The 26,191-nt window shown below is 43.6% G+C and overlaps 1 protein-coding gene across 1 annotated transcript in view; it reads right to left on the bottom strand.

The window, feature by feature from the left end:
* The window catches only part of PREP (prolyl endopeptidase), a 140,328-nt gene that overhangs the window by 98,133 nt on the left and 16,004 nt on the right, over positions 1–26,191 (bottom strand). Inside the window, exons 3-6 of the mRNA XM_065889245.1 lie at positions 15,842–15,975; positions 14,599–14,729; positions 11,898–12,107; positions 7,349–7,470 (exon numbers count right to left, since the gene is read on the bottom strand). Of these exons, the coding sequence (XP_065745317.1) occupies positions 7,349–7,470; positions 11,898–12,107; positions 14,599–14,729; positions 15,842–15,975 (597 nt within the window). The remainder of the gene's footprint in view (positions 1–7,348; positions 7,471–11,897; positions 12,108–14,598; positions 14,730–15,841; positions 15,976–26,191) is intronic.

Here is a 26,191-nt window from a genome sequence, read left to right as displayed (position 1 = left end):
ACGGTGAAGGGTCACCAATCAGAACACATGCTGGCAGCCTCAGGTTCAAGTACCGAAGTTAAGGTCAAGAGGACAACGGTGTCTTTAGAATGAAACACAAACTAAACGTGGTGGGAATTCTGTCATGGGTCCCCAAGCCTCTATGTATGACTTAAAAATGTTTATATAGGGCTTCCCTGGTGGTGCAGTGGTTGAGAGTCCCGCCTGCTGATGCAGGGGACCCGGGTTCGTGCCCCGAGCCTGTGCTCCGCAACGGGAGAGGCCACAACAGTGACAGGCCCGCGTACCACACACACAAAAAAATGTTTATATAAAATAGTTTACTACAGCCAAAACATCAGGGCCAGAGCCTGCCCATCTCTGCTCCTGAGTACCACCTGGCCCCGGCACAGTGGTGGACCCAAGGTAATAAGGGCTTCCAGGTATTTGGGGAGTAAACGCATGAACTGTGCTGACCAGGAAGAGGGCTGCCGGCCGAACAGTACCGCTCAAGCGGAAACCATCCAACAAGAAAGGGGCAGGTGAGGCAGAGTTTCCTGAGGAACATCTGACTTTACTCTGTATGCTCTGTAAGGCAACGCTGGATGCACCAGCGTCTGTCTACAGGGTCTTTGTGTGTGTGAACCTCAGCAGGGGAAGGGGGAGTACAGATATTTACATTCTGAGTGCCCACCATGAGTCAAGCATTAGGTAATGTTCATATATATGAAATATACATAAATGTGTACAAGTTCATATATATATATGTAATATACGTAAATGTGTACCCACAGTTGACCTTTGAACAACTTGGGTCCACTTACACACAGATTTTTTTTCAGTAGGAAATGCTACAGGTCCAGAATTGGTTGAACCTGTGGATGTGGAATAGTGGACACGGAGGAACCGCATATATAAAGGGATGATAAGTTATAAGCACCCCTAACCCCTGCATTGTTCAAGAGTCAGCTGTATATACATATTTTAATTACTAGGGAACACAGTGAACATATAAAGATGGTTTATGGGGATATGTGATACCTGTTAAGATCAAGATTACCTTTGTACAATAAAATTAGGTTCTCAATGTAGGATTCAGCTAGATAATCACAAAGAGGCCGGGCATTTTCTTCTTAAGCCTTTCTCAAGGGACTTGATACATTTTCAGAATCTATACTCTAGAGCACCCTCTGCTGGGAAAAGTGCCTCAACATGCTTGCTTTGTGGGTTTTTTTTCCTCCAAACGCTCTACAAGTCACCCGTGTCCCCTGCATAGGCAGGAGGACTATTAACCACTGCGCCAACCAGGGAAGCCCTACGAGTCACTTTAAAATAGACTTTTTTTTGTCCAAAAGAACCTTCTAAAACATGATTATTTCTATCCTCCCACAATCCTGCCCTCCATGTGAAACCTCACAGTCTATCTTACATAATAAGTGACATCACTGTGCCTCCAAGCCAAATGCCAGGTATGTGTTTCATGTTACCCCCAGGGTCACAGCAGCTGGAGGTGCAGGAGGGACCAAGGGCAGGAGGCCCTGGGCTGGCAGGTGAGGGCAGTGGTGAACACTGCCTGCACGTCCAGGATGGAGCGACCCATGGACGTGGCTTCCCCTGGAACAAGAGGCACCAGGAAGGTAGCTGGACTCCAGTCATCTGGAAAGGAGCCTGCTGAAAAAGGATGGAAAAGGGGGTGCCAGAGAGGCATGAACCTCAAGGGAATCCTGCTGGGAGCAGAAGCTGGGAGCGGAAGGGAGGACGATGCAAAAGGTCCACACGAGGGAACGACAAAGTACACAGGTTCCCAGAATCGAGGGGATCTCACTGCAAAAGGATCACAAAGAGCTGGTACCTAGAAACCCCTCATGACCGCAAGCTGCCAGGAGACATATGGACAAACAGCTCCGGAAGAGCAAAAACCCTGTTCCCCTTCTCCAACTCCTCCCCCTGCACGGCCACTGTAGAAACTAAAGCACGATGAATGGCTGAGGGGAGGGAACAGGCAATCTTGTCACTGCTCAGAATGGCCACTCCCCTGCCCCCGCCACCGCTCCCCCCGCAAAACTTAAATTCTGACGTTTCAGTCTGACCATCCGCCAGTTGCCTCCTGCCCCTTTATATTCCCTCCTTCCTGTTCCCATCCCCCAATTCTCAAGCAACCACTGATCTGCTTTGTGCCATTATAGACTACTTTGCATTTTCTAGAGTGTAATATAAATGGAATCAAATACTGTGTACTCTTTCCTTTCTAGCTTCTTTCACAGAGCATAATTACTCTGAGATTCATCCCTCTTGTTCAGTGTATCAATAGTTCATTCCCATAGTGGTGCAGCCACTATGGAAAACAGTATGAAAGTTCCTCAAAAAAACTAAAAACAGGATTGCCTTATGATCCAGCAATCACACTCCTGGCCATATAGTCAGACAAAACTAGAATCTGAAAAGATACATGCACCCCAATGTTCATAGCAGCACTATTTACAATAGCCAAGACATGGAAGCAACCTAAATGTCTGACAGATGAATGGCTAAAGATGTGGTGTATATATACAATGTAATATTATTCAACCATAACAAAGAATGAAATAATGCCATTTGCAGCTACATGGATGGACCTAGTGATTACCCTACTAAGTGAAGTCAAAAAGAGAAAGACAAATACCATATGATATCACTTATATGTGGAATCTAAAACATGACACAAATGAAATTTTCTACAAAACAGAAACAGATTATAGACCTAGAGAACAGACTTGTGGCTGCCAAGGGGAAGGGAGGGGAGGGGAGGAATGGATTGGGAGTTTGGGATTAGCATATGCAAACTATTATATATGTACATATAACTGAATCATTTTTGCTGTACACCAGAAACTAACACAACATTGTAAATCAACTTTACTTCAATAAAATAAACTTAAAAAAACAAGTTCATTCCTTTTTATTGCTGACTAGTATTCCATCATAGGGATGCACCACAGTTTATTCACTCATGCACTTGTTAATGGATACTTGGGGTGTGTCCAGTTTGGGGCTATCATGAACAAAGCCACTATGACTACTCGTGTCCAAGTCTAGGGAACAAACATTACCTACCCCACCTGCTAGTCCCCCACGTGCTCACGAAAGCTGAGCTGGGGAGAGGGAAGAAGCAAGTAAGTTGGAGAGTTGATATTTTGTTTTGAGCTGCAATGGACCTTTAGTAACAGTTCAAATACTCTAAAGTGTCCAGAAAGCTATGGGTTCTGCCGGGTGGATGCTGTCCTAGGCCACAGTGGGGAAACTAAAGCTGCTTCGTGATAGTAACTTGACGGGCGGCTCAAGGCAAGAAGGACCTGTCCATGTAGGAAGACAGAGGAGGTATCTGTGAAGGAAGGAGATGAGTCACGAGGAGATAGCATCTAGGATATAAAGCGCAGTCCTCGGTGAACCTGGACTGCAGCAGCCAAAAGGGAGGAGGAGGGCAGCGCACCAAAGAAATTCAGAGACATCCACTCACTCAGCCACACCCACAAAGCCCAAGCCGCCAGGGTCTATGAAATGCTGTGATAAATCCTCCATCCACAGACTGAAAAAGGCGCTGAAGGAAACTTAGGTAAACAGACTTGGAGAGATGATGTGACTTGCCCAAGGTCACACAGACAAGACTAGAATTAAAATCTCCTGATTCGTGCTCCAGTACACCCCCATCATGATGGTGCTGGCCCTCCATTCAGAGACACTGCTGAGTGAGTGTATTCACGAAATACCAGATTCAAAATGACGATCCTAAAAGCAACCACTTGAAAAATAAAAGCAACAACCGCAGCACGTGCATTTGCTGTGCGGTTATGATCAGGACTACTGCTTTTCTCTAAGGTGTGGGTCACTAAATAAAGCCCGTTAGGAAACCGTCTGCTTCACTTCCAGTGAACGCCCTGAGCGCTCATTCGTACACCAGGCATGGGTGCTTCTGGTCCAGCCAGCTGACAGCCCACCAGCTTCTTGGACCCCCATGGGCTTTATCACACTTCCTTGACAGGTACAAGAAACTCGTACATCACGACTTTTTGCATGACCTAGGTTTTTCTGACTTGGAACTGCATCAACTTCAGGGCATACCTGAGGCTTCTGAAGGCTCAGAACTATAGCACCCGTGTTTAAGTGACAAAGTTGCTCTTCCACATAGCAAGAAGGTCCTCTCAACGGAAGCTGCCCACCTAACCCTGGGCACTGGAAGGGTGACGTCTAACAAGACCCCCTAAGCAGCTGGAATACAGCTTAATGAAATCTATACCCAGTCTGTGTCTACTAAGCCTGCTGGTTTGCTTACAGACTTCCTCTGCATAATTTGCTCATCAGGGCCCTGATCTAGTATAAAGCTCCTTAGGACTCACCGTACACATCCCATTAGCTTCTTTTTTTTTAACAACTTCATTTATTGCTTCTGTGCAACACAGATGCACCTCTTCATTTACTGCCGTTCTCTACACGGTCCTTCCTGCTGTGTTTGTACAACTTCTTACCTCTTGACGAGGGAGGCAGAGTGCTGGAGGTTAAGAAGATACAGGCTGTGGGTCTAACACACCCAGCAGGCAGTTCCAGCCATGGACCTGCAAGTTAATCATCCTCACAGGTACTTTACTTTGTCCATGCAATGGAATGATCACCGCCCTCCCATGGTTGTGGTAAAGATATTAGACAAGTCACATAGAGTGAATATCTACTGAGTGAATGGTGAAAGGATCATCCAAGCTATTTAAATTTGCTTTTCTTTTCAGTTGCCTAGTAGCAGAATTGAGTATATATATATATATATATATTTTTTTTTTTTTTTTTCCGGTACGCGGGCCTCTCACTGTTGGGGCCTCTCCCGTTGCGGAGCATAGGCTCCGGATGCGCAGGCTCAGCGGCCATGGCTCACGGGCCCAGCCGCTCCGCAGCACGTGGGATCTTCCCGGACCGGGACACGAACCCGTGTCCCCTACATCGGCAGGCGGACTCTCAACCACTGCGCCGCCAGGGAAGCCCAGAATATACATATATTTTAAATGCATATAAGGTATGTTTCCACTGTATTTTTAAAAACTGGCGGCTCATAGCAGCATTATTCACAATGATGCTGTGGAAACACCCCAAGTGTCCATTGACGGATGACTGGATAAACAAAATGTATATGCACACAATGGAATATTATTCAATTTTTAAAAGGAAGGGAATTCTGACACATGGTACAACGTGGAAATAAACCTTGAAGATGTTATGCTAAGTGAAATAGTCACAAAAGGACAAATACTATATAATGACATTTACATGAGGTACCTAGAACAGTCAAATACATAGAGACAGAAAGTAGAATGTGGTCACCAGGAACTGGGTGGAAGAGGGGATGCAGTTATCACTTAACGGGTTCAGAGCTCCAGTTTCTCAAGATGAAAAAAGTTCTGGAGACAGATGGGGGTGATGCTCGTACAATAATGTGAACGTACTTAATGCCACTGAACTCTATAAATGATTAAACTCATGAACTTTATGTTGACGATTAAAGGGATACGTTTTATGTTAGCTATATTTTACCATGATTTTAAGAAGCAAAAAGAAAAAAAAGAAACTAGCTGTTTCAACCAAATGCTAATGAAGAGATGTGAGCAACTAGTTGCATGCGTATTCTACTGTGAAGCTTGTTTCCTTCTGGACTAATATGCTAAAATACATCAGTTATTCTAGCACTTATTTTCAGTTGTATTTCATTTTATCAACCATATAATTTTACCTTGATTAAAACAGGTCTGCTGTAATGTTTCCCCATCAACATCTCTCCCCCCAAAAAGGTGAAAAGAAACACATGACCTAACATTACAAAATGTTTTTGGTAGCATATTTACCTCCCTAATTGCTTCACTCAGATCAAGGTAAAAATGTGTATTATTTTATAAATAAATACCTACTATCTGCAGAATGCAGAAGCCTTAGGTATGAGAAGTTGGACTAAGAAGAAAACTTAGTAGAAACAATCTACAAATAAAGTCAGAAAAGCCATTAAAAACGAATGTGAGAAAATTGACAACAGTAACTACATAAGAAATGCTTGTAGGGTAGGGAAGAAGTATGAAAAAAGGGCACAGTTTCAAACAGGCAATAATATGCAAGTCTTATAAATTCACTTTTAACATACTGCATTAAAGTCTGGCAAACTTCTTCTATTAAGGGCCAGAAAGTAAATATTTTCAGCTTTCAGGGCCTCCTTCTGTGGCAACTAGTCAAGTCTGCTCTGAACTTGAAAGCAGCCACAGACAAGTAAACAAATGGGCGTGACTGAGCTCCAGCAAAACCCAATCTACAAAAGCAGGCAGCTGGCCAGATTTCGGCTGAGGGCAGTAGGCTGCCAACTATGGTTCCAGAGAATCAAAATAAATAAAAGGACAATTTGGAATAAGGTGTATTAACGCACGTGGACTAAAAAACCGTGGATTCATATTCTATCCCCCAATGAATCAGACCCACGCACAGAAGTTCAAATCTAAAATACCCCTTTCTTACCAAAGTTCTAATTGTATCCCCGAGAAGGGGTAAGAGGCTCAATGAGCTACAAAGTTTCTAGTGGATTCCTCATTCCCACTAAAATGGGATGATAGTCCACCTATATGAAAACATTCAGAATGCTTTTCTTTCTTAAAAAAAAAAAAAAAAAAAAAAAAAATATATATATATATATATATATATATATATATATATATATCTTAGTACCCAGAAATGAGCTAACAAGAGTCCAATTCTTTCTCTAAGCACCTCTAAGTTATTTCACAGGCGATTTGCAAGATACGGGATAAAATCTGGGACAGTAACTACAAAGACATATCACTTCAACAGAGGTTGGTTATTATCAAGACCCCTAAGGAATGTATGAACCACCTATGAGATGCATAAATATCCAAAGGATACATATTTTAATGTAAAAACAAGAGAAGAAGAGGCATGAAGAGCACAGTTGTGTAAAAAAGAAACACACACACACTCTCTCTCCCCCTACATTCTCACCTGTGTATACAAAGAAAAGTTTGGGAAGGAAACTCTCCTCACCTCTGAGAATCAGGATTCCAAGTTTTGAAATGTTCATGTTTTACTTTACGTTATTTTGTACTTTTACAATTTTACCATAAGCATGTATTACTTTTAGTATTAAGATTTTTTAAGATTTTTATGTTGAGATTACAGTTAAAAGATTTTTCACCTTCATTATTAAAAGTCCATTTGAGTACTAATATTTTTAACAAAAGAATATTCACTCAAAGGACTTCCACCATCTGGAAAGATCGCCACATAAGAAGAATATTTATATACACAATCCAAGAGAGATGGTGTTTGTGGGTAAAATCTCACGGTAGAACAATACCTCAGCTCCACCCATCCACTTAGGCTCATCAGGAAACTCAGCACACAAGATATCTTCTGACTGATCAGTCCCCAAGACGTGGTAGCAGAGCTTTTGGTGGAGATTGGTGGATGTTTCTGTGCCTAAAGGAATTAACAACATACACTGAAATGCAGCTGACAATTTTAAGAAAATCTATTCCTCCCATACTGTACAATGCTAGAAATATTTAAAAAGCTAAGTGTCTGGTTGCGGGACTGTAGGACACAAGGTTAATATACAAAAGTTAATCACTTTCCTATATACTAACAATGAACAAGTGGAATTTGAAATTAAAAACACAGTACCATTTACGTTAGCAGCCCCCAAAATGAAATACTTAGGTATAAATCTAATAAAATATGTATAAGGTCTATAGGAGAACTACAAAACTGATGAAAGAAATCAAAGAATAACTAAATAAATGGAAAGATATACTCAATACATTATGGACAGAAATACTCAATATTGTCAGGATGACAGTTCTTTTCAAGTTAGCCTACAGATGCAATGCAATCCCAATCAAAATCCCAGCAAGTTATTTTGTGGATATGGACAAACTGATCCTAAAGTTTATGTGGAGAAGCAAAAAACCCAGAAGAGCCAACACAATACTGAAGGAAGAAAACAAAGGTGGACAACTGATACTACCTGACTTCAAGATTTATTAAAAATAATCAAGACAGTGTGGTATTAGCAAAATAGACAAATGGATCAAGGGAACAGAGTAGGGAGCCCAGAAACAGACCCACATAAATACAGTCAACTGATCTTTGATAAAGGAACAAAGGCAATACGACGTAGAAAAGACAGTCTTTTCAACAAATGGTTCTGGAACAACTGGGCAACCCCATGCAAAAGATGAATCAAGACACAGACCTTATACACTTCACAAAAATTAACCCAAAATGGATCACAGACCTAAAAATGTAAATGCAATTATAAAACTCCTAGAAGATAACACAGGAGAAAATCTAGATGACCTTGGATTTGGTGATGACTTTTTAGATACAACACCGAAAGCATAATCCATGAAAGAAATAACGGATAAGCCAAACTTCATTACAATTAAACCCTTCGGCTCCACGAAAAGATACTGTCAAGAGAATGTCAAGACAAGCAAATATTTGATAAAGGACTGTTATCCAAAATATACAAAGAATTTTTAAAACTCAACAATAAGAAAGTGAAGAATCAAATTAAAAACATGGGCCAGAGACCTTAACAGATCTTAACCTCACCGAAGAAGAAATACGAATGGAAAATAAGCACGTGAAAAGATGCCCCTCAACATATGTCATCAAGGAACTGCAAATTAAAACAATGAGATACCACTACACACTTATTAGAATGGCCGAAACCCAGAACACTCAAAACACCAAATGCTGGCCAAGATGTGGAACAACAGGAACTCTCATTCATTGCCGGTGGGAGTGCAAATGGTACAGCCACTTTGGAAGACAGTTTGGCAGGTTCTTACAAAACTAAACATACCGTTATGATATAGGAACTGTGCTCCTTGGTATTTACCCAAATGAGTTGAAAACTGACATCCACACAAAAACCTGTACATGGATGTTAACAGCAGCTTTACTCATAATTGCCAAAACTTGGAAGCAACCAAGATGTCCTTCAGAGGTGAACGGATAAACAAACTATAGTACATCTAGACAATGGAATATTATTTAATGCTGAAATAATGTTTTTTAGTGTTTTTATCAAGCCATAAAAACACATGGAAAAAACTTAAATGCACATCATTAAGTGAAAGAAGCCAATCTGAAAGGCTATATACCGTATGATTCCAACTAACATGACATTCTGGAAAAGGCAAAACTATAGAGAGAGTAAAAAAGATCAGTGGTTGCCAGGGGCTGGCAGGGGAGGGAAGGATGTATAGGTGGAACACAGGATTATTAAGGCAGTGAAAACACTCTTTGATACTACAATGGTAGATATATATCATTATATGTTTGCCCAAACCCATGGAATGTACACCACCACGAGTGAACTCTAATGTAAACTGTGGATTTGGGGTGATTATGATGTGTCCGTGCAGGCTCATCTACTGTACCCTCTGATGGGGATGCTGGTAAAGGGGGAGGCCATGCATGTGTGAGGGGCAGAGGGTATATGGGAAATCTTGGTACCTTATGCTCAGTTTTGCTGTGAACCTGAAACTGCTCTAAAAGAGTAAATCTATTAAAAGAAAAAGAGAGAGGGCTTCCCTGGTGGCGCAGTGGTTGAGAGTCCACCTGTCGATGCAGGGGACACGGGTTCGTGCCCCGGTCCGGGAAGATCCCACATGCCGTGGAGCGGCTGGGCCCGTGAGCCATGGCCGCTGAGCCTGCGTGTCCAGAGCCTGTGCTCTGCAACGGGAGAGGCCACAACAGTGAAAGGCCAGCGTACCGCAAAAAAAAAAAAAAAAAAAATTTAAAAAAAAAAGAAAAAGAGAGAGTTAAGTATCAGTTGGGTATCACCCTGGAAATAACCACATATATTTGCTGATTTTGGAGGCTGATTTTCTTCAGGACAATGAAGAAAAAAAGGAAGATAATACCATAACATTAAAAAAAAAAAGCTTAACTTGGTGATTTTCCATGGGTTTTCCAGGAACACTGGTAACAAGCACATAGCCAGATTTGCTTAGCCTCGTTCGTAAGTCCTCCACCACACAACCTGAAAGGCTGCTGAGGTCTTCCCAACAAAAGGACAGCAAAATTACAGCTGGGAGAAGATGCTGGCTCTCTTAAATCAACCACAATTACTAATTATTACTATTTCTGGGGCTTCCCTGGTGGCACAGTGGTTGGGAGTCCGCCTGCCGATACAGGGGACACGGGTTCGTGCCCCGGTCCGGGAAGATCCCGCATGCCGCGGTGTGGCTGGGCCCGTGAGCCACGGCCGCTGAGCCTGCGCGTCCGGAGCCTGTACTCCGCGACAGGAGAGGCCAAAACAGTGGGAGGCCCGCGTACCGCAAAAAAAAAAAAAAAAAATGATATTACTATTTCTGTGGAAATTAAGGCTAAATAATAATTTCCATGTTTTTCACAAGTTAACTTAATAACACTGTTCTCTAACAAGAAATGGCCAGTTATATACTTTTTTGGTCTCCTAGAACTTGGAAACAGCCCACACTTTCTAACTCAGCAGCACTCTTCATACAGGCAGCTAATTCAGTGTACAGAGCAGAGAGGTCTTTCTTTAGCCAACATCCCTGAATACAAAGCCTACTCTTAGCTCCTCTTGTAGCTCATTGGTGAATGAAGAAAAAGGTACTACAGTAATCTAATCAAAGGCAGCAAAAGCTATTGATAATTGCAGCTGAAAGAGATGAAAAGTATTATAGCCTTATTCCCAATTCAATCGGGGGGAAAAGAGAATAGAAAGCCTATCTAAAGATAACAAAGATACAGCAATTCATGATAAGGGGACAGCATGTGCAGGAGAAAGCACTGGACTAGCCGTGCTTCCTGCCAGCTCTAGGCCCGGCAACAAGTAACTGAGACTCTGCACCCCAGCTCCAAAACTCCAGCAAAGGGATGGTAACCCACCTGTAAAGATCAAGACAACATGAAAATGCTGTACACCACATGGAAATATGGAGTAGCGTAAAGAAGATGATGTCGACAGCTTATACCAGCAAGGTACAAGCTACAGGGCCCTTCCTGCCTGGGAAGGTGAGAGGTGAAGGAAGAAAGAGGGACCACGTGCACACAACAGGATCTTTGTGCAACTGAAGCGGAGAACAAAGGTGGGTCCTGGTAGTTAACGAGGACAAAAGTGTCAAGACAAGTGTGACCGACAGGTGACCTGTAACTTCTGAGCAGAGAAAGAGATGTGATTCCTGCAAAATTTTATCATCACTCAACATCATTAAATAAGTTGGTTTTGTTAAAAAAAAAAAAAAATCCATCTTCTCCATGATCCCCTTGGGAGAAAGAATGCATATGTGAAGAACGGACGGCAACAAAAATGGCCCCAATTTTTCACAGTTCCCTGTATCTCTCTCCCAACCCCTTGAATAGCAGTTGGTCCTGTGACTTGCTTTGGCCCAAAGAATGCAGTGAAATGATGTCCCAGTAGCAAGCCCAGGCATCAAAGAGGTCGTGCCTTTCAGCTCTCCCCCTTGGAATCCTGCAGAGCTGCCATGTGAACAAGCCTGGACTGGCCGGCTAGAGAATGAGAGACCACATGGAGCAGAAGGGACGCCCCAGACACGTGAAAATGTCACGCTAAGATCAGTCAACTGACCAGCAGCTCATCTCACATACATGACAGAATTCAGCTAAGCCCAGAAGAACTGCCTGGCCAAGCTGCAGACTCACGGCGCAAATGAATGGTCGTTACTCTGAACCACAAAGTTTTGGCAGGAACTGTTACACAACTATGCTAACAGATACAACGTCCTTCGAGGAAACACGATTCTAGACCAAGCAACCTCTATGTGGGGTTTAGCTTCTTTCTTTAAGTCATGTGAAGTCACACTTCATTTCATGAAAGAGGTGCTTCATCCGAAGTCTCAACCTACCATCACTTTTCCCATCCTGTTGTGGGTATGCGTTGTAGAACATTCCCTTCCCATCGTGGGTCCAGGCCATACAGCTGAACTTGACTCTTTCGAGCACATCCGGAAGCTCTTTGGCACCATCGACTTTCATGAACTTGATCGTCACCCAATCTGAGCCACTGGCACTCAGGCCATAGGCAAAATATTCACCATCTTCACTGAATGCATAGCCTAAGGGACACATGAGAAATTGTCAGATGGTGAACATGCGGACACCACTCCCAGCCTTGCCCGCTGCCCACTGAGCTGTCTGACAAAGCTCTCTGTCACACACGGAAGCAGAATGTGGCAACAGGAGGAGCAGGCAACTGGTTGTGAGGAATTCTGGGGGCTCACCCAGGTCTCCCAGGAATTTGCCTTATGACCTTGGACAAGTTTCTTAACCTTTCCAGGCCTTAGTTTCTTCATCTGTAAAATGAAGTAATAGATTATATGACCACTAAGATGCTTCCATTAAAAAATGTTCTATAATTCAATAAGCAGTTCATTTAAAAGCAGAGCTCATCTGGGTTTATACTTGGAAGGAGGGGGGAAAGGAGTAAGGAAACTGCTTTTAGAGTAATGACTGAATGTAACAGAACTAAACCGGAGCCATTACATAATTTTTGGAATGGACTCCAAACTACTTGAAATCCCTCTTTACAACCTCGTTTTCTGAGTGTTGCTGGCACTCCAGGATTAATGTCCACACCATCCGACAACTAAAAGCCCAGGTAAATGAAGCCTGAGGGTTTGCAATGAAAACTCATGCAGTGCACATTCCAAAAGTGACCGTGAAAAAATAAGGAAAGCAACACCACTGATGGACTAATGCACTGTCCCCCATTCTTTGGGGCCATCACAGACAGAATGTTCTAACCACTGTGGAATGTTTCTTGACAAATATTTGTATGTTTCTATTAGCTTTATGATTATAAGGAATGTGTAGTGTTTGGTACCAGATACCAACACCAGAGATCTCCTCTTATGATGTCTGTTAAACTTCACTGGGGGTTAAAAATTATCCTAAGAAACACAACTATTTTCACGGGTTTCCTACTATTTTACATGAACTTCTACTAGTGAAAAATAAGGTTAAAATTTCATAAAACCTTCTTATTAATCACTTATAATTCCTATAAAATATCCAGGCTCAAACGTATATAAATGCAGAAGAGAGTCAAGAATGTGATGAGGAGTAAATATTCACTTTTTATTCTACATAAATTATATATAATTTTAAAAATTTCAGGAAAAATGTAAATAAAACACTTGGACTTGAAATATATGTTTAAAAAATCATATACTATCAAAAGAATCTGAATGTCTACCTATACTGTGACTTCCCTATAATATCATTTTCAGAAAACTCAAAGACTGAGACCAAGTCCCATGTCTAATTTACCTTGTCATCCATCAGGGTCCATACATGACAAGCATTACATAAAAATGTTACTGGAATGAATTATCAGAGTGAGAGGTGAGACCCTGTTATAATGAAGTCCTCTGGATGAGTTGCAAGACAGACCTTGGTTAAAATGAAATGAACTTCTATTTAGGGTATATTACTGCACAGAATCAGTGTATTAGATTCACTCACAACTGGGCTTCATTTCCAAGACCAAATTCATGGAAGAATACTGACAATAAGCTGGCTGGCAACTTACTTCCAATACTGATTACTCTCAATACTAATGAGATTAAAGATCATCGTGTACATAAACAGCCTATTGGGGGAGAGGAGGAGGGAAGTGCTAAATGACTGAATGCCTTTATAAAAGGGTCTTCTCACACAGATCTGCTGGAACAGGCCTCTTTAATTCCAACCTAATCAGTTACAGGACTTCAGCGTTCCAACTGCTCAATTCTGTAGGGCTGAACCTACACTTGTGCTTTTTCTACAAAAGAGAAGATGCTACGGAGGAAATGCTGAGCCAACTTAACTGAAAACATCTAGAATACTAGCCAGAGATGATTCTCAGAGTGTATAATTTTTAAACCACAAAACCAGAGTGTAGACAACTTCCTTACCCTACAAGTGGTGCTTATGGCACAAACCTGGGGTAATCTCATGGCCCGTAGAGGAGGTTATCTCGGGGGAAGTTATTTAGGAGACATACGGCAAGTGCATACATATTTTTGCATACAGCAAAACATACTTATTCAGCTTTTAAACTTGCATCCTCTGGGGACAAGGTACCAAGTTGTCTAATTTCTACAAGACTGTGTTTTATACTTTTAATTCTAACACACTAACAATTAACTAAATTTGAAAACATCACTTTTTCCCCTCAAGGAAGCAGATTTCATAAATATTCTTTCCTGCTTTATATTTATAGTTAAAACATTCTTTGTACAACTTAAATTTCTTACAGAAGAGAATTAATTTTTTTCCAAACATAGACAGGTCTCAGAGAAGCTACAGAAAGTGATGATGATACTTCAAGATCCCAGAAGCCCTAGAAGCTAATTTAGGTCCAGTGTGAATTATTCTCTGGTCCTGCTTCATGCCATCAGAAGGAGATGTGACTACCCATGTGTTCTGAATTTACCGTGCATAAATCAGCTTTCCTGACACTGCGTGTGCGTCTGTTCTACAATAACGGTCCACACTCTGTCTGGTCTTTCAGAGCTGCGAGCGAGGGCCCCGGGACTCCCATGGGCCTGGCTGTGTAGCTCTCACCTCGGAGCGCCACCGTGCCGTCATCGGAGAGTATGTTGGGGTCAAGGAACACTCTGGCTTCACCCTCTAAGGAATCCTGTACATATAATACTCGTTGGTTCTGCAAACCTGTATTGTAAAAATAGAAATACCTGGGGGACAGAGATGGTCTTTATTCAGCTATGGAGTTTTCTATTGGTGGAGAAAAATCAAATACACACAAACAAATAGAAAAAGGAAAACAACATACAAAGGTACAACTGCAAACAGGCCGTGCCAGGGACGTGGGGACTAGGGTGGAAGGTAGCTATAGAGTTTGTTCCCTGAATTGCTTTAGGAATTCAAATAATATATTGTAATTCTACACATTAGCTAAATAAAGCCTGCTTTATTTCCTAAAATGAAAACTGATATTCAAATAAAGCAGTAACTTTTTCTTTTCAACGGAGAAGACAGCAGATTTGCTAAGATGAAGTGCTGGTTCCCATCCCTAGCCAGGGTGCTAGGGTAGGGGGTGGGCAAACCTTTTCTGTAACGGGCAAGACTGCAAATTAATTAAGCTTTGTGCACCATACAGACTCTGATGCTGCTGCTCAACTCTGCAGTTGTACGAAAGCAGCCGTGAATAACACACCAACAGCGGGCGTGGCTGTGTGCCATTTAAACTTTATTTACAAAACAGGGGGTAGGCAGGGCTTGGCATGCAGATCATACTTTGCGGATCCCTATGTATGTGAAGTCTAACAAACTCTAAAGTAAATTTGTGGTGATGGTTCCAAAGAGAGTTAAAAAGCAAACAAGAGACTTATGTTTTAAGCGGGTGTCAGAGGGCAAGGAACAAGAGAGGTGAATTAAGGGGTGCTGCATCTTGGCCCATTTCCATTCCTGGATGGAAGAAATGCATATAATAAGGTCTTTTCAAGTAGTATAAGCTAAAGAGAATTAATTTCAGAGGCAAACAAATTCCACTGCTGTCTATGAATCCTGCTATCTCACCAATTACTAGCCACGAGACAACAATCATTTCCTACAATCTAGATTTCGTCCTAGGACACATCTCTGCTAAATTTCTTGGTCCTTCTTTTAAGAAAGTGGTCAACAGACTAAAAAATATTATTCTCATATTCCAGCATAGAAGTGAATTGATTTTATAATGAATTACGTTTATAAACTGATAAGTTATTCCGAATTTGTACTGTAAAATTTAAGAATGTATTAGATCAGAAAAGTAAAAAGAAAATTAAATGAAAGCAACTTCACATACCTTTTCCCTTTCTTGAAGTGGCAACTATACTTGGGATAGTCATACAATTCAGTCATTCTCTCTTTGTATAAACCTCTGATAGGACACTGCTCAAGAAATGGTACAGTAATCTTGTTCTGGGCCTCCACAAAAGCCTGGAGAGAAAATTTAAATGAACAAAGCAAGTCAGATATAAAGTTTTCCATGGGGAGTGTTATCCATTAATATGTATCAGCAAGATTCAGCAATTTTACTCCTGGGAATATATCCTAAGGAAACAAAAACACTACGTCGAAGAGATAACTGCACCCCCATGCTCACGGCAGCATTATTTACAATAGTCATGACGTGGAAACAACCGAAGTGTCCACTGGTGGATGAATGAGTAAAGAAGAGGTGTGGAATATATATAGACAATCAAATATTATTCAGTCATAAAAAAGTAGGAAATTCTGCCATTTGGGACAATATGGATGGACCTTGAGGACGTTACGTTAAGTTGAACGGAGAAAGACGAATACTGTATGATCTCACTCGTATGTGGATTCTTAAAATACAAAACAAAACAAAAGCCCCAAACTCACAGAAAAATCCGATCTGTGGTTATCAGAGGCAGGGGATAAAGGGAGTAGAACTGGATGAAGGTGGTCAAAAGACACAAACTTCCAGTTATAAGATAAATAAGTACTAGAGATGTAATGCACAGCGTGATGACTACAATTAACACTGCGATATGATATATATGAAAGTTGTTAAAAGAGAATAAACCCTAAGAGTTCTAATCACAAGGAAAAAAATATTTTTTTTCTTTCTTTTGATATCGGTAGGAGATGACGGATGTCAACTAAACTTGTCCTGGTAATCATTTCATGACACACGTAAGTCAAATCATTATGTTCAACACCTTAAACTTATACAGTGTTGTACATCAATCATATCTCAATGAAACCTGGAAAAAAAGGATTTAAAAAATGTATCAGTGAAAGCATATTTTCCCTCAATAAATAACGACAACTAATACTTCCATGGCACTAAGTCTGCACCAAGCAGGTATTAACTCATTTAGGACTCATAATCCCATACAGAAGGTTCTGTTTTAGCCCAGCTTTCTGGATGGGGAGACTGAGTCTTAGAGTGGTCAAAAAGGTGCCGAATATCGCGCGGCTGCGAGTGGCAGAGCTGGCTCCCAAATCTACGCTCTAACCAAACACAGTATCAGCTACTCAGATCACGCACTGTCAAGACACTGCACTCACCCTGTGCAAGGCTCCACGCCCCTCAGCAGCTGGTGAGCCCCAAACATCAGAGTTAAAGAAACCAAGTTAGAGATACCTAGGTACTACTTTATCAACTTTTGTTTTTGGCCGCGTTGGGTCTTTGTTGCTGTGCACGGGCTTTCTCTAGTTGCGGCGAGCGGGGGCTTCTCATTGCGGTGGCTTCTCTTGTTGCGGAGCACGGGCCCTAGGCGCGTGGGCTTCAGTAGTTGTGGCACCCGGGCTCAGTGGTCGCGGCTCACGGGCTCTAGAGCGCAGGCTCAGTAGTTGTGGAACACGGGCCCAGTTGCTCCGCGGCATGTGGGATCTTCCTAGACTAGGGCTCGAACCCGGGTCCCCTGCATTGGCAGGCGGATTCCTAACCACTGCACTGCCGGGGAAGTCCCATATCAATTTTGTTTTTGACAATCTTTCTAAGACCTTCTACCCTTGTCAACTCCAGAGAACTTTGCTAAATGCTGAAACTAAAGAATATTTAAAACAAAATTGGAAAGTGAATTGAATAAGTATGTCAACAATAATGGTTTATAAGATGAGCAAGAGATGGCCTGCAGGCCATCAGGAGACCCTGGCAGCAAAAGCAGGGGAAGGAGCAGTTTTTACAACAGATCAGTTGTATCCAAGCATAACCTATCTATAACTAAGCAGTTAGAAAATTTATAATACTATAATAATACTATAAAAACTTGGCTTCTGGGCTTCCCTGGTGGCGCAGTGGTTGGGAGTCCGCCTGCCGATGCAGGGGACGCGGGTTCGTGCCCCGGTCCGGGAGGATCCCGCGTGCCGCGGAGCGGCTGGGCCCGTGGGCCAGGGCCGCTGGGCCTGCGCGTCTGGAGCCTGCGCTCTGCGGCGGGAGAGGCCGCGGCAGTGAGAGGCCCGCGTACCGCAAAAAAAAAAAAAAAAAAAAAAAAAACTTGGCTTCATAATAATTCACATCTGGCTATTAGAAATGAAACAAGAATAAATGTTTCAGCTCTAAATTCGATCGAAGGTTTAATCAGATGTCTATACAAAGGTAAAACCCTTTTGATAGGAGAAAACTTCAGGAAATTAACAACTTGCTATACTTGGAATGGCAGGCAAAAATGCGTTATTATCAGAGTTCATCCAGATCTAAGGGCCGACCCCAGCTCCAAACGGTTTCTAAACGGGCTCTCCTACACAAACCACTGACCCCACCCTGGAGAACCACGATTGTATGCTGAGAGAAAGCTGTTCTAAAATTCGAAGTTTACAATGCACTTGAAAACAAGTGAGAAAGGGTGTGAGGTATGACTACAATGATGAATAACAGCTTTGCAAGAGGATACGTTCAAGAGAAATGAAACTGTTATGGGTCACATTTCTTATTTCATTCAAACAGAAAATAACATTGACTGAGTCCCACAGAAATACAACTCCAACTGCTTATCACGAGGGCCTGGCAAACCTCGCCCTGGCCTGCTTTCCTATGGCACTCAAGCTTAGAATAGTTTTTATATTTTTAACTGTTGGGCAGGTGGGTGGGGGGGAGGGGCGGGCTGCAAACCCAGCAGTGACCTAGGTGGCTCACATCTACAATATTTCCTGTGTGGCCCTTGACAGGAAAAGTTTGCTGACTCCACTCTATCTCATTAAAAAGTGTCGACAAGAAGATTAACTCTTGTTTTTTAGTTACAAAGTCAATGCACAGCTGCGGAGCCACGCAGGGGCAGCGTTCTGGAGATGGCTCAGCGTGTACAACAGCATCACCTGGTTTCACGGGCGAAGGAAATGCCAGGCCTCCTTTACACACGTGGAAAGGGAGGCAGGAGGCACGGAAGGCACTCGGCCAGCACCACACAGCGAGGGGGCGATACTACTGAAGCGGAATCGTGTTCTTCCAGTCACTGTAACAGTGACCGAGGCCGACTCCTTGCCTGATACCGGATGTGGAGACAAAGCAGACCCACTGGGGAGAAGGCAGGCAGCCTGGGCTTCCTCTGATCTCCTCCCGCTTGGGCTGGGCAGCCCAATCAGGGTGCTGGAGTGTCGACAAGGATTTAATGTGAACCTAGTGTGCGTCAGTACCGATCCTGGCATGGTGGGTGGAGGGGTGAGAAGTCCAAGACAAGATCCCTGCCATTGTGGAGCGAACGTTCTACCGGGGGAGACAAGACACAAGCCAGAGGGTTACAGAGAACAGTCAGTCCTAAGGACGCACGCAGGGTAGCCGTGGGGCGAAGCTCCTACTCGAAGTAGCATCCACGAGGCGCGCAGCTCCTGAACCGCTACTGCCAGCCCACGGCGAGCGCAGGGACCGGGAGGGGGCGCCACAGCAATGTGACGCTGCTGTGACATCTCCGTTACATTTCACAAAAATATAAAGCTCCCACGGAAATTTGAAAACCATCTTTCAACAGCAATCCTGGGCAACACTGGGATGGGGGTGTCCTTACTTCTAGCAGGATGGCCAGGGAGGCTCTTCTGAGGCTCTGAACTGAGATCTAATAGGCAAGACGGAGCAGCTCTGTAAAGACGGGAAGAGCGTTCCAGACCAAGGAAACTGCAGGTGCCGGGCCCTGGGCGGAGGAGCTTGGCAGGTGAGAAGAGTAGGGAGGTCTGGGAGGCTGGGGATGAGTGAGAGAGACTGAGACCCAGGCAGGAGCTAGATCCCGTGGGCCCTGGTGGGCAGATGTGAAGTTTGAGTCTTCATTCCAAATGCAAACAAGCTATGACTGGGTGAGGAGACAGTTACATAGTCTGCTTTACCTTTTCAAAGGACTACTCCTGCTCTGGGCGGAAAACAGACTATAGGGGAGCAAAAGGAGAAATAGGGAAGCCGGTTAGGAAGCCGGGGCAGCGGTCCAGTGAGAGACAAGGTCAAGTGGAATGGCTGGTCTCTAAAGGAGCAGGAACGACCACTGTAATGGGAGTAGGGACAGAGAAGATGGGCACAGTTCATGCTCACATCTAGATTTGATGGCTATTTCCCAGAAGGGCCTCGCCAGAACATTCTAGCTGCTTAGGGCTCCCACCCTGAGGCCCCAGCAGACTGAGGGTCTTGGCTGGCCCCTTCCCCTTCCACTGGGGGTCCTCTGAGGAGGGAGCCCTGCAGACTTCGTTTCCCTAATCCGTCTGATTTGTGTTTGTACGAGGCTGCATCTAGGCCTTATACCCTGGATCTTGGAGGACCACGGCGGGTGCATGAGTCATAGATCCTCAGTTCATTTTCCCTGGAAAGGTGGAACTGCACCCTCCCACCGTTTCTCTATCTTGCTTTGCTTCTCAGCTACAGTTACAACTGCTGCAACAGAACCCATCTCACACCAAAGCAGGCACACTGGCTTTTCTCACTCAATGTTCAGAAGACCATTAAGCCAGCCGTCGGAATGCTACTAAATAACTAGGCTCATTACATACGATCTTGCTACCTCTCACCCACAAATGTTAGTCAATTACTTTAACTAGAGCAATATTTAAAGACTGCACCCTTCCCAGTCCAGTATCTAGATGCAAACAGTGTTCAAGTTCTTAAAAGTCTAAGTTCTGTCATAGTGTACATATTTATAATTTGGGCAAGTCCTTTTCATGAAGGCGGGTACAAATTTTCTGTAAAGGGGCTTTGTGAAATGCGGGGTTCCAAAGAATGCCAGTAATGCCTTCTTGGTCATTTATGGATTTAATAGTCTGGCTTCTGGGTCTGAAAATTAGAACAAATTTGGGGGAAAGGGAAAAGAGGTATAAGGATAAAGAAAAGAAAAACTGGAGGAATTGCAGAACGGTAAAGAAGCAGGGTGAGGGGAATGAAATTCTCCTTGTCCCTCACGAGTCTCAGCATCGAAAGTCACACTCCAGGATATTATTAAAATCACTGAAACCTGAAAGCCCATGAAATGACACCAGCGGCCGAGCCTTTAAAGGGGATCACCAGTTTAGAGTTCATAGCTACGGGTGAGTCTGAAAATAATGTTCTAAGAACAGCTGCTCAAAGCTAAGAAATCCAATTCACATTTCATTTTGCCTTGACTATCAGAAATCTTCAAAGCAAAGTTCCAGTTATGCAATACCGCACACGTTAACGCCTTAAACGCTGTTCAGGGGGCAGATCTCACGTTGAACGTTCTTACCATAACCTACAAAAAACAACAACAAAACAAAGCTACCTGGCAAAGGGTGGCTCGGTTTGGGAGCTGGAGGTGCCTTTACCTTCACTGTCTTCAGAAAGAATTTTTTTCAAGTTGTCCTCATATGTACTATGCTTTAATCCACAAAATATCTCAAGTCCTTCTACAAGCACAATTTTTACATATAGGAATAAAAAGGATGCGTACAGCTCCTCATTAAATAGCTATGTATACAGAACATCACGACGGGCAACACAGGACTAAACAGATGAATCACACGGATGAGATAAGAGCTACAGGAGAACAAATGAAGGGGAAACTACTGCTGGGATAGGGTGGTGTAGGCCTTGGGGAGTGGGGCAGGCAGGCAGTCCAATGCCCAGGAGGGACTTCCAGGTGGGAGACCCACTCCATCACGGGTACCACCCAGGTGAAACCAGGGATGGTGCTATCTACAACCCACAAACTTAGAGGAGTTTCTGTTGCAAATTATATGTAGGTGTGTGTAAATATATTATTTATTTAAATATATAGATACACACACACAAAGACACGCACATATGAATGAGCTGGTTAAAGCAAGTGGTTGGTGCCACAGCACGGCCTGGCAGAAAACCCCGATCGTAGTCATGTGTGAAGGGCTGAGAGCATCCTGGAGGCCAGAGGAGGAAGCACACCTGGATCCCCTTTCCCTGCTGGGAGCGTAGCAGAATTCGGAAATGACTCTCCAAGTGCAGGGATATGCCCATAAATGAGAAGGCAAGAGATGGCAAAGCTCACCCCGGAGGCTGCAGGAGGACCCAGGGCCAGGAGGGCTGGACGGTCCCATGGAAAACCAGAGGCATGCCAAACAGAGAATGAGAGGCAGCTGCTGCAGGAGACAGCTTTAGAAGCGGAGACTATGGAGGAATGGGGTAACGTACAGGACAGATTTAGGAACCTACACCCAAAAGAGAGAAGAGTGTCCCTTATTTTCTAGTGCGCTCCGAACTTTCAAACACTAGCAGTCCGTCAGACGACAAAGAAAAGCTTGCTCGGGTCACGGTGGTAACTACAATGCCATTACCTCAACCCAGAGAGGGGCATTTCTCTTCCTGGTCCCACAAACCCCTCTAAACCCCAAGGACGAGTCACGTCAAATCCGACGGGCGAGAGCCCAAAACCCACGGGGCTTGTCCTTGAACATTAAAAGCCCAGAGTGGGTCCCTCTCTTCTCTCTGGGACCATCTGCTCTCAGGTCAGGAAGGCTCCCACTAAGCTTCCCGCTGCATGTGGGTAACAGACCAGGTGGGGCCTTCCAGAAGCCCTGCCAGGACTCTTTCCACCTTCTCTGCCTGTCCCGCTGAAGGCAAATCAACTTGTTCCCTCACTGGGCTAGTTACTGTCAATCAAGGGGGAAGGAAACAGAAAGTCTCATTTCATCCTTAGATTCAAGCCTTGTTCTCAGATCTCGCCATCACCAGGGCGCCCCTTCAAAGTCGGAACACTAACCCTTTTGGGCTCCGTTCTTCGGTGTACACACTACTGACCAGAAGCCTGGCAAGGGCAGACGTGATCTGCACATCAAATCCAAACCTAACTAAAAATCCCACCGGGAGGAAGGTAAACACGTACAAATCCTTTCTTGAATAATTCTTGTATCAGTGAGGGAATCCAAACTATAACAAGAGTATTTGAAAAATAAGAAAAACTAAAACATTAAGAATTAAAGTTCTTAACGCAAATCACAACTACAATGAGGTATCACCTCACACCAGTCAGAATGGCCATCATCAAAAAATCTACAAACAATGAATGCTGGAGGGCTTCCCTGGTGGCGCAGTGGTTGAGAATCTGCCTGCTAATGCAGGGGCAACGCATTCGAGCCCTGGTCTGGGAGGATCCCACATACAGCAGAGCAACTAGGCCCGTGAGCCACAACTACTGAGCCTGCGCGTCTGGAGACTGTGCTCCACAGCAAGAGAGGCCGCGCGATACAGAGGCCCCCACTTGCCACAACTACAGAAAGCCCTCGCACAGAAATGAAGACCCAACACAGCAAAAATAAATAAATAAATTAATAAACTCCTACCCCCAACATCTTCTAAATAAATAAATGCTGGAGAGGGTGTGGAGAAAAGGGAACCCTCTTGCACTGTTGGTGGGGATGTAAATTGATAAAGCCACTATGGAGACCAGTATGGAGGTTCCTTAAAAAGCTAAAAATAGAGCTACCATAGGACCCAGCAATCCCACTACTGGGCATATACCCTGAGAAAACCATAATTCAAAAAGACACATGTACCACAATGTTCATTGCAGCTCTATTTACAATACCCAGGACATGGAAGCAACCTAAGTGTCCATCGACAGATGAACGGATAAAGAAGATGTGGCACATATATACAATGGAATATTACTCAGCCATGAAAGGAAACGAAATTGAGTTATTTGCAGTGAGGTGAATGGACCTAAAGTCTGTCATACAGAGTGAAGTAAGCCAGAAAGAGAAAAACAAATACTGTATGCTAACACATATATATGGAATCTAAAAAAAAAAAAACTGGTTCTGAAGAACCTAGGGGCAGGACAGGAATAAAGACGCAGACATAGAGATTGCACTTGAGGACACAGGGAGGGGGAAGGGTAAGCTGGGACGAAGTGAGAGTGGCATGGGCATATATACACTACCAAATGTAAAATAGATAGCTAGTGGGAAGCAGCCGCATAGCACAGGGAGATCAGCTCGGTGCTTTGTGACCACCTAGAGGGGTGTGATAGGGAGGGTGGGAGGGAGGGAGACGCAAGAGGGAGGAGATATGGGGATATATGTATACATATAGCTGATTCACTTTGTTATACAGCAGAAACTAACACACCATTGTAAAGCAACTATACTGCAATAAAGATGTTAAAAAAAAAAGAATTGAAGTTCTTAGAATGTGGTAAAAACACTTCGAGTTGACATCTGTTTCTTTTCGGTACCTTTAGGAAGCCCCACTGATAGACTGGGGGTGGAGTGGCTGAGGTGTGACCTCTGCTAGCCATCAGAGTACCCCCTCCCCGAGATCCAGGGATTGATCCAGAGCCGGGCAGGACATCCACGCAGGATGAGGCTCGAGGCTGATCTAAGGGCTTTGTTTCATGAATCCCACAGACATCAGGTCAGCTGACCTGATCTAGTCCACAGTACAGATTCAGGAGTGTACCTGGAACAGGCTCGGGGGATGGTGTTGGTGCCTGGGTGTGCCATATGCTGAAGGACAGCGCCCACACTGTGATTGATGAGGTACATCTGGCCCAGGGGAGGTGCTCTGTACCCAAATAAAAAGGCTGGGCCTGGAAAATGAGTTATGACTTTGGGAAGTTTGGGGTTTACCCTCTCTCTCGATCAGATTTTATCATTTCTGGGTGCTGGCAGCTCACGCTGAATGTCACAGATAATGTTAGCGATACCTCTATGTTCTAACTATGCTAACTCCTTTCTACATTCTTCACATAAGTAAACCCTGTTCATTTTCATAAGCAGAGTCTTTCGGCAATTCTTCTCTACATGTAACAGTCAATAAAGTAGCTATGAACCCAGGCTAAGTAACCAGAATCCTTTTTCAGGGACTGAGGTGAACACCGGAAGGAGAAGTAATCTTATGAGGTTTGGGGTTGTCAGGACTGTGTAAAACCTGAAGGGGCAAGGCCCATCTTTCCCTACCATGTGGGAGAGGCTGCTAGAAAACAAAACAATCAGAGAAAACCAGATGACCTAAGAGACAAAGAGAGACAGGTTTCCAGAAATGTCATGTGCAGTCCCGGCTCAGGCTGTGCCTAAAGGCATGTACTGATCTTCAATTACGTGAGCCACTCATCTCCTTTTTTTTTATATGAGCTAGAGCGAGCTGGCTTTCAGGTGCTGCTCGTCAAGAGTCCTGACTGATACAGCTCTTCCAGGAGCCGCTCAGCTGGTCGAGCATGGGCAGGCTAGGAGAGGAGGAATCCACCAGAAGCTTGCCCAAGGGCTGGATAGGGAAGCCTGGAAAAGGTGATCCACCAATGAGAAAGAGTGAAATTTAACTGAACGTTCAAACCAAAAAGTTTTAAAGTAACAAAGCGAAATAAAAAGAAATGAATGAGCTAGAAAATTAAAGAGTACAACTTATAAGGCCTAGAACCATTTCTTTCTAAAAAGACAAACAGCAACCAAAAAACTCCCATGCATTCAACCAAAGTGCTGGCTAAACCAATCAAAAAAGGGAGAGAACTTACAGATGCTGGAAATTTGAAATAATAAAGAAAGAGAGACAGGGACTTCCCTGGTGGTGCAGTGGTTAAGAATCCGCCTGCCAATGCAGGGGACACGGGTTTGATCCCTGGTCTGGGAAGATCCCACATGCTGCGGAGCAACTAAGCCCGTGCGCCACAACTACTGAGCCTGCGCTCTAGAGCCCACGAGCCACAACTACCAAGCCTGCGGGCCACAACTACCGAAGCCCACGTGCCTAGAGCCCGTGCTCTGCAACAAGAGAAGCCACCGCAATGAGAACCCTGTGCACCGCTACGAAGAGTACCCCTGGTCGCTGGAACTAGAGAAGGCCTGCACGCATCAATAAAGACCCAGCACAGCCAAAAAAAACCCCAAAAAACAAATAGAGACACAAACAAGGAGAGTAAAGTCATTATAAGAACTATTTCACATAATCCCCTGTTAGTAAATTTTAAAATCTCAATGACATGGACAATTTTCTAGGAAATACAGATGACTAAAATTGATCCAAAAAGAAAGGAGATCTAAACAGAGCCCAAGAAATAACTGCAGTAAAAGAATTTGTCCCAAATAGCTCTAAAGATGAGGCCTTTTAAATTATCAAGCAGCTGGTTCCTGTGCTATTTAAACTATTTAATAATAAATGCAATGGCAAGCATTTATTAAGCACTTACTTGTGTCGACCACTCTGCTCCACGGTTCAAAAACATTATCACTTAATTTTACCCACAACCATACACAGTAGTTTTCTCCAGATTATAAATCAGAAAATTGA

This window comes from Phocoena phocoena, chromosome 12 (genome assembly GCF_963924675.1).
Source record: "Phocoena phocoena chromosome 12, mPhoPho1.1, whole genome shotgun sequence".
In the NCBI taxonomy this organism is placed as follows: domain Eukaryota; kingdom Metazoa; phylum Chordata; class Mammalia; order Artiodactyla; family Phocoenidae; genus Phocoena; species Phocoena phocoena.
This window is presented reverse-complemented; position numbering and strand designations above follow the sequence as displayed.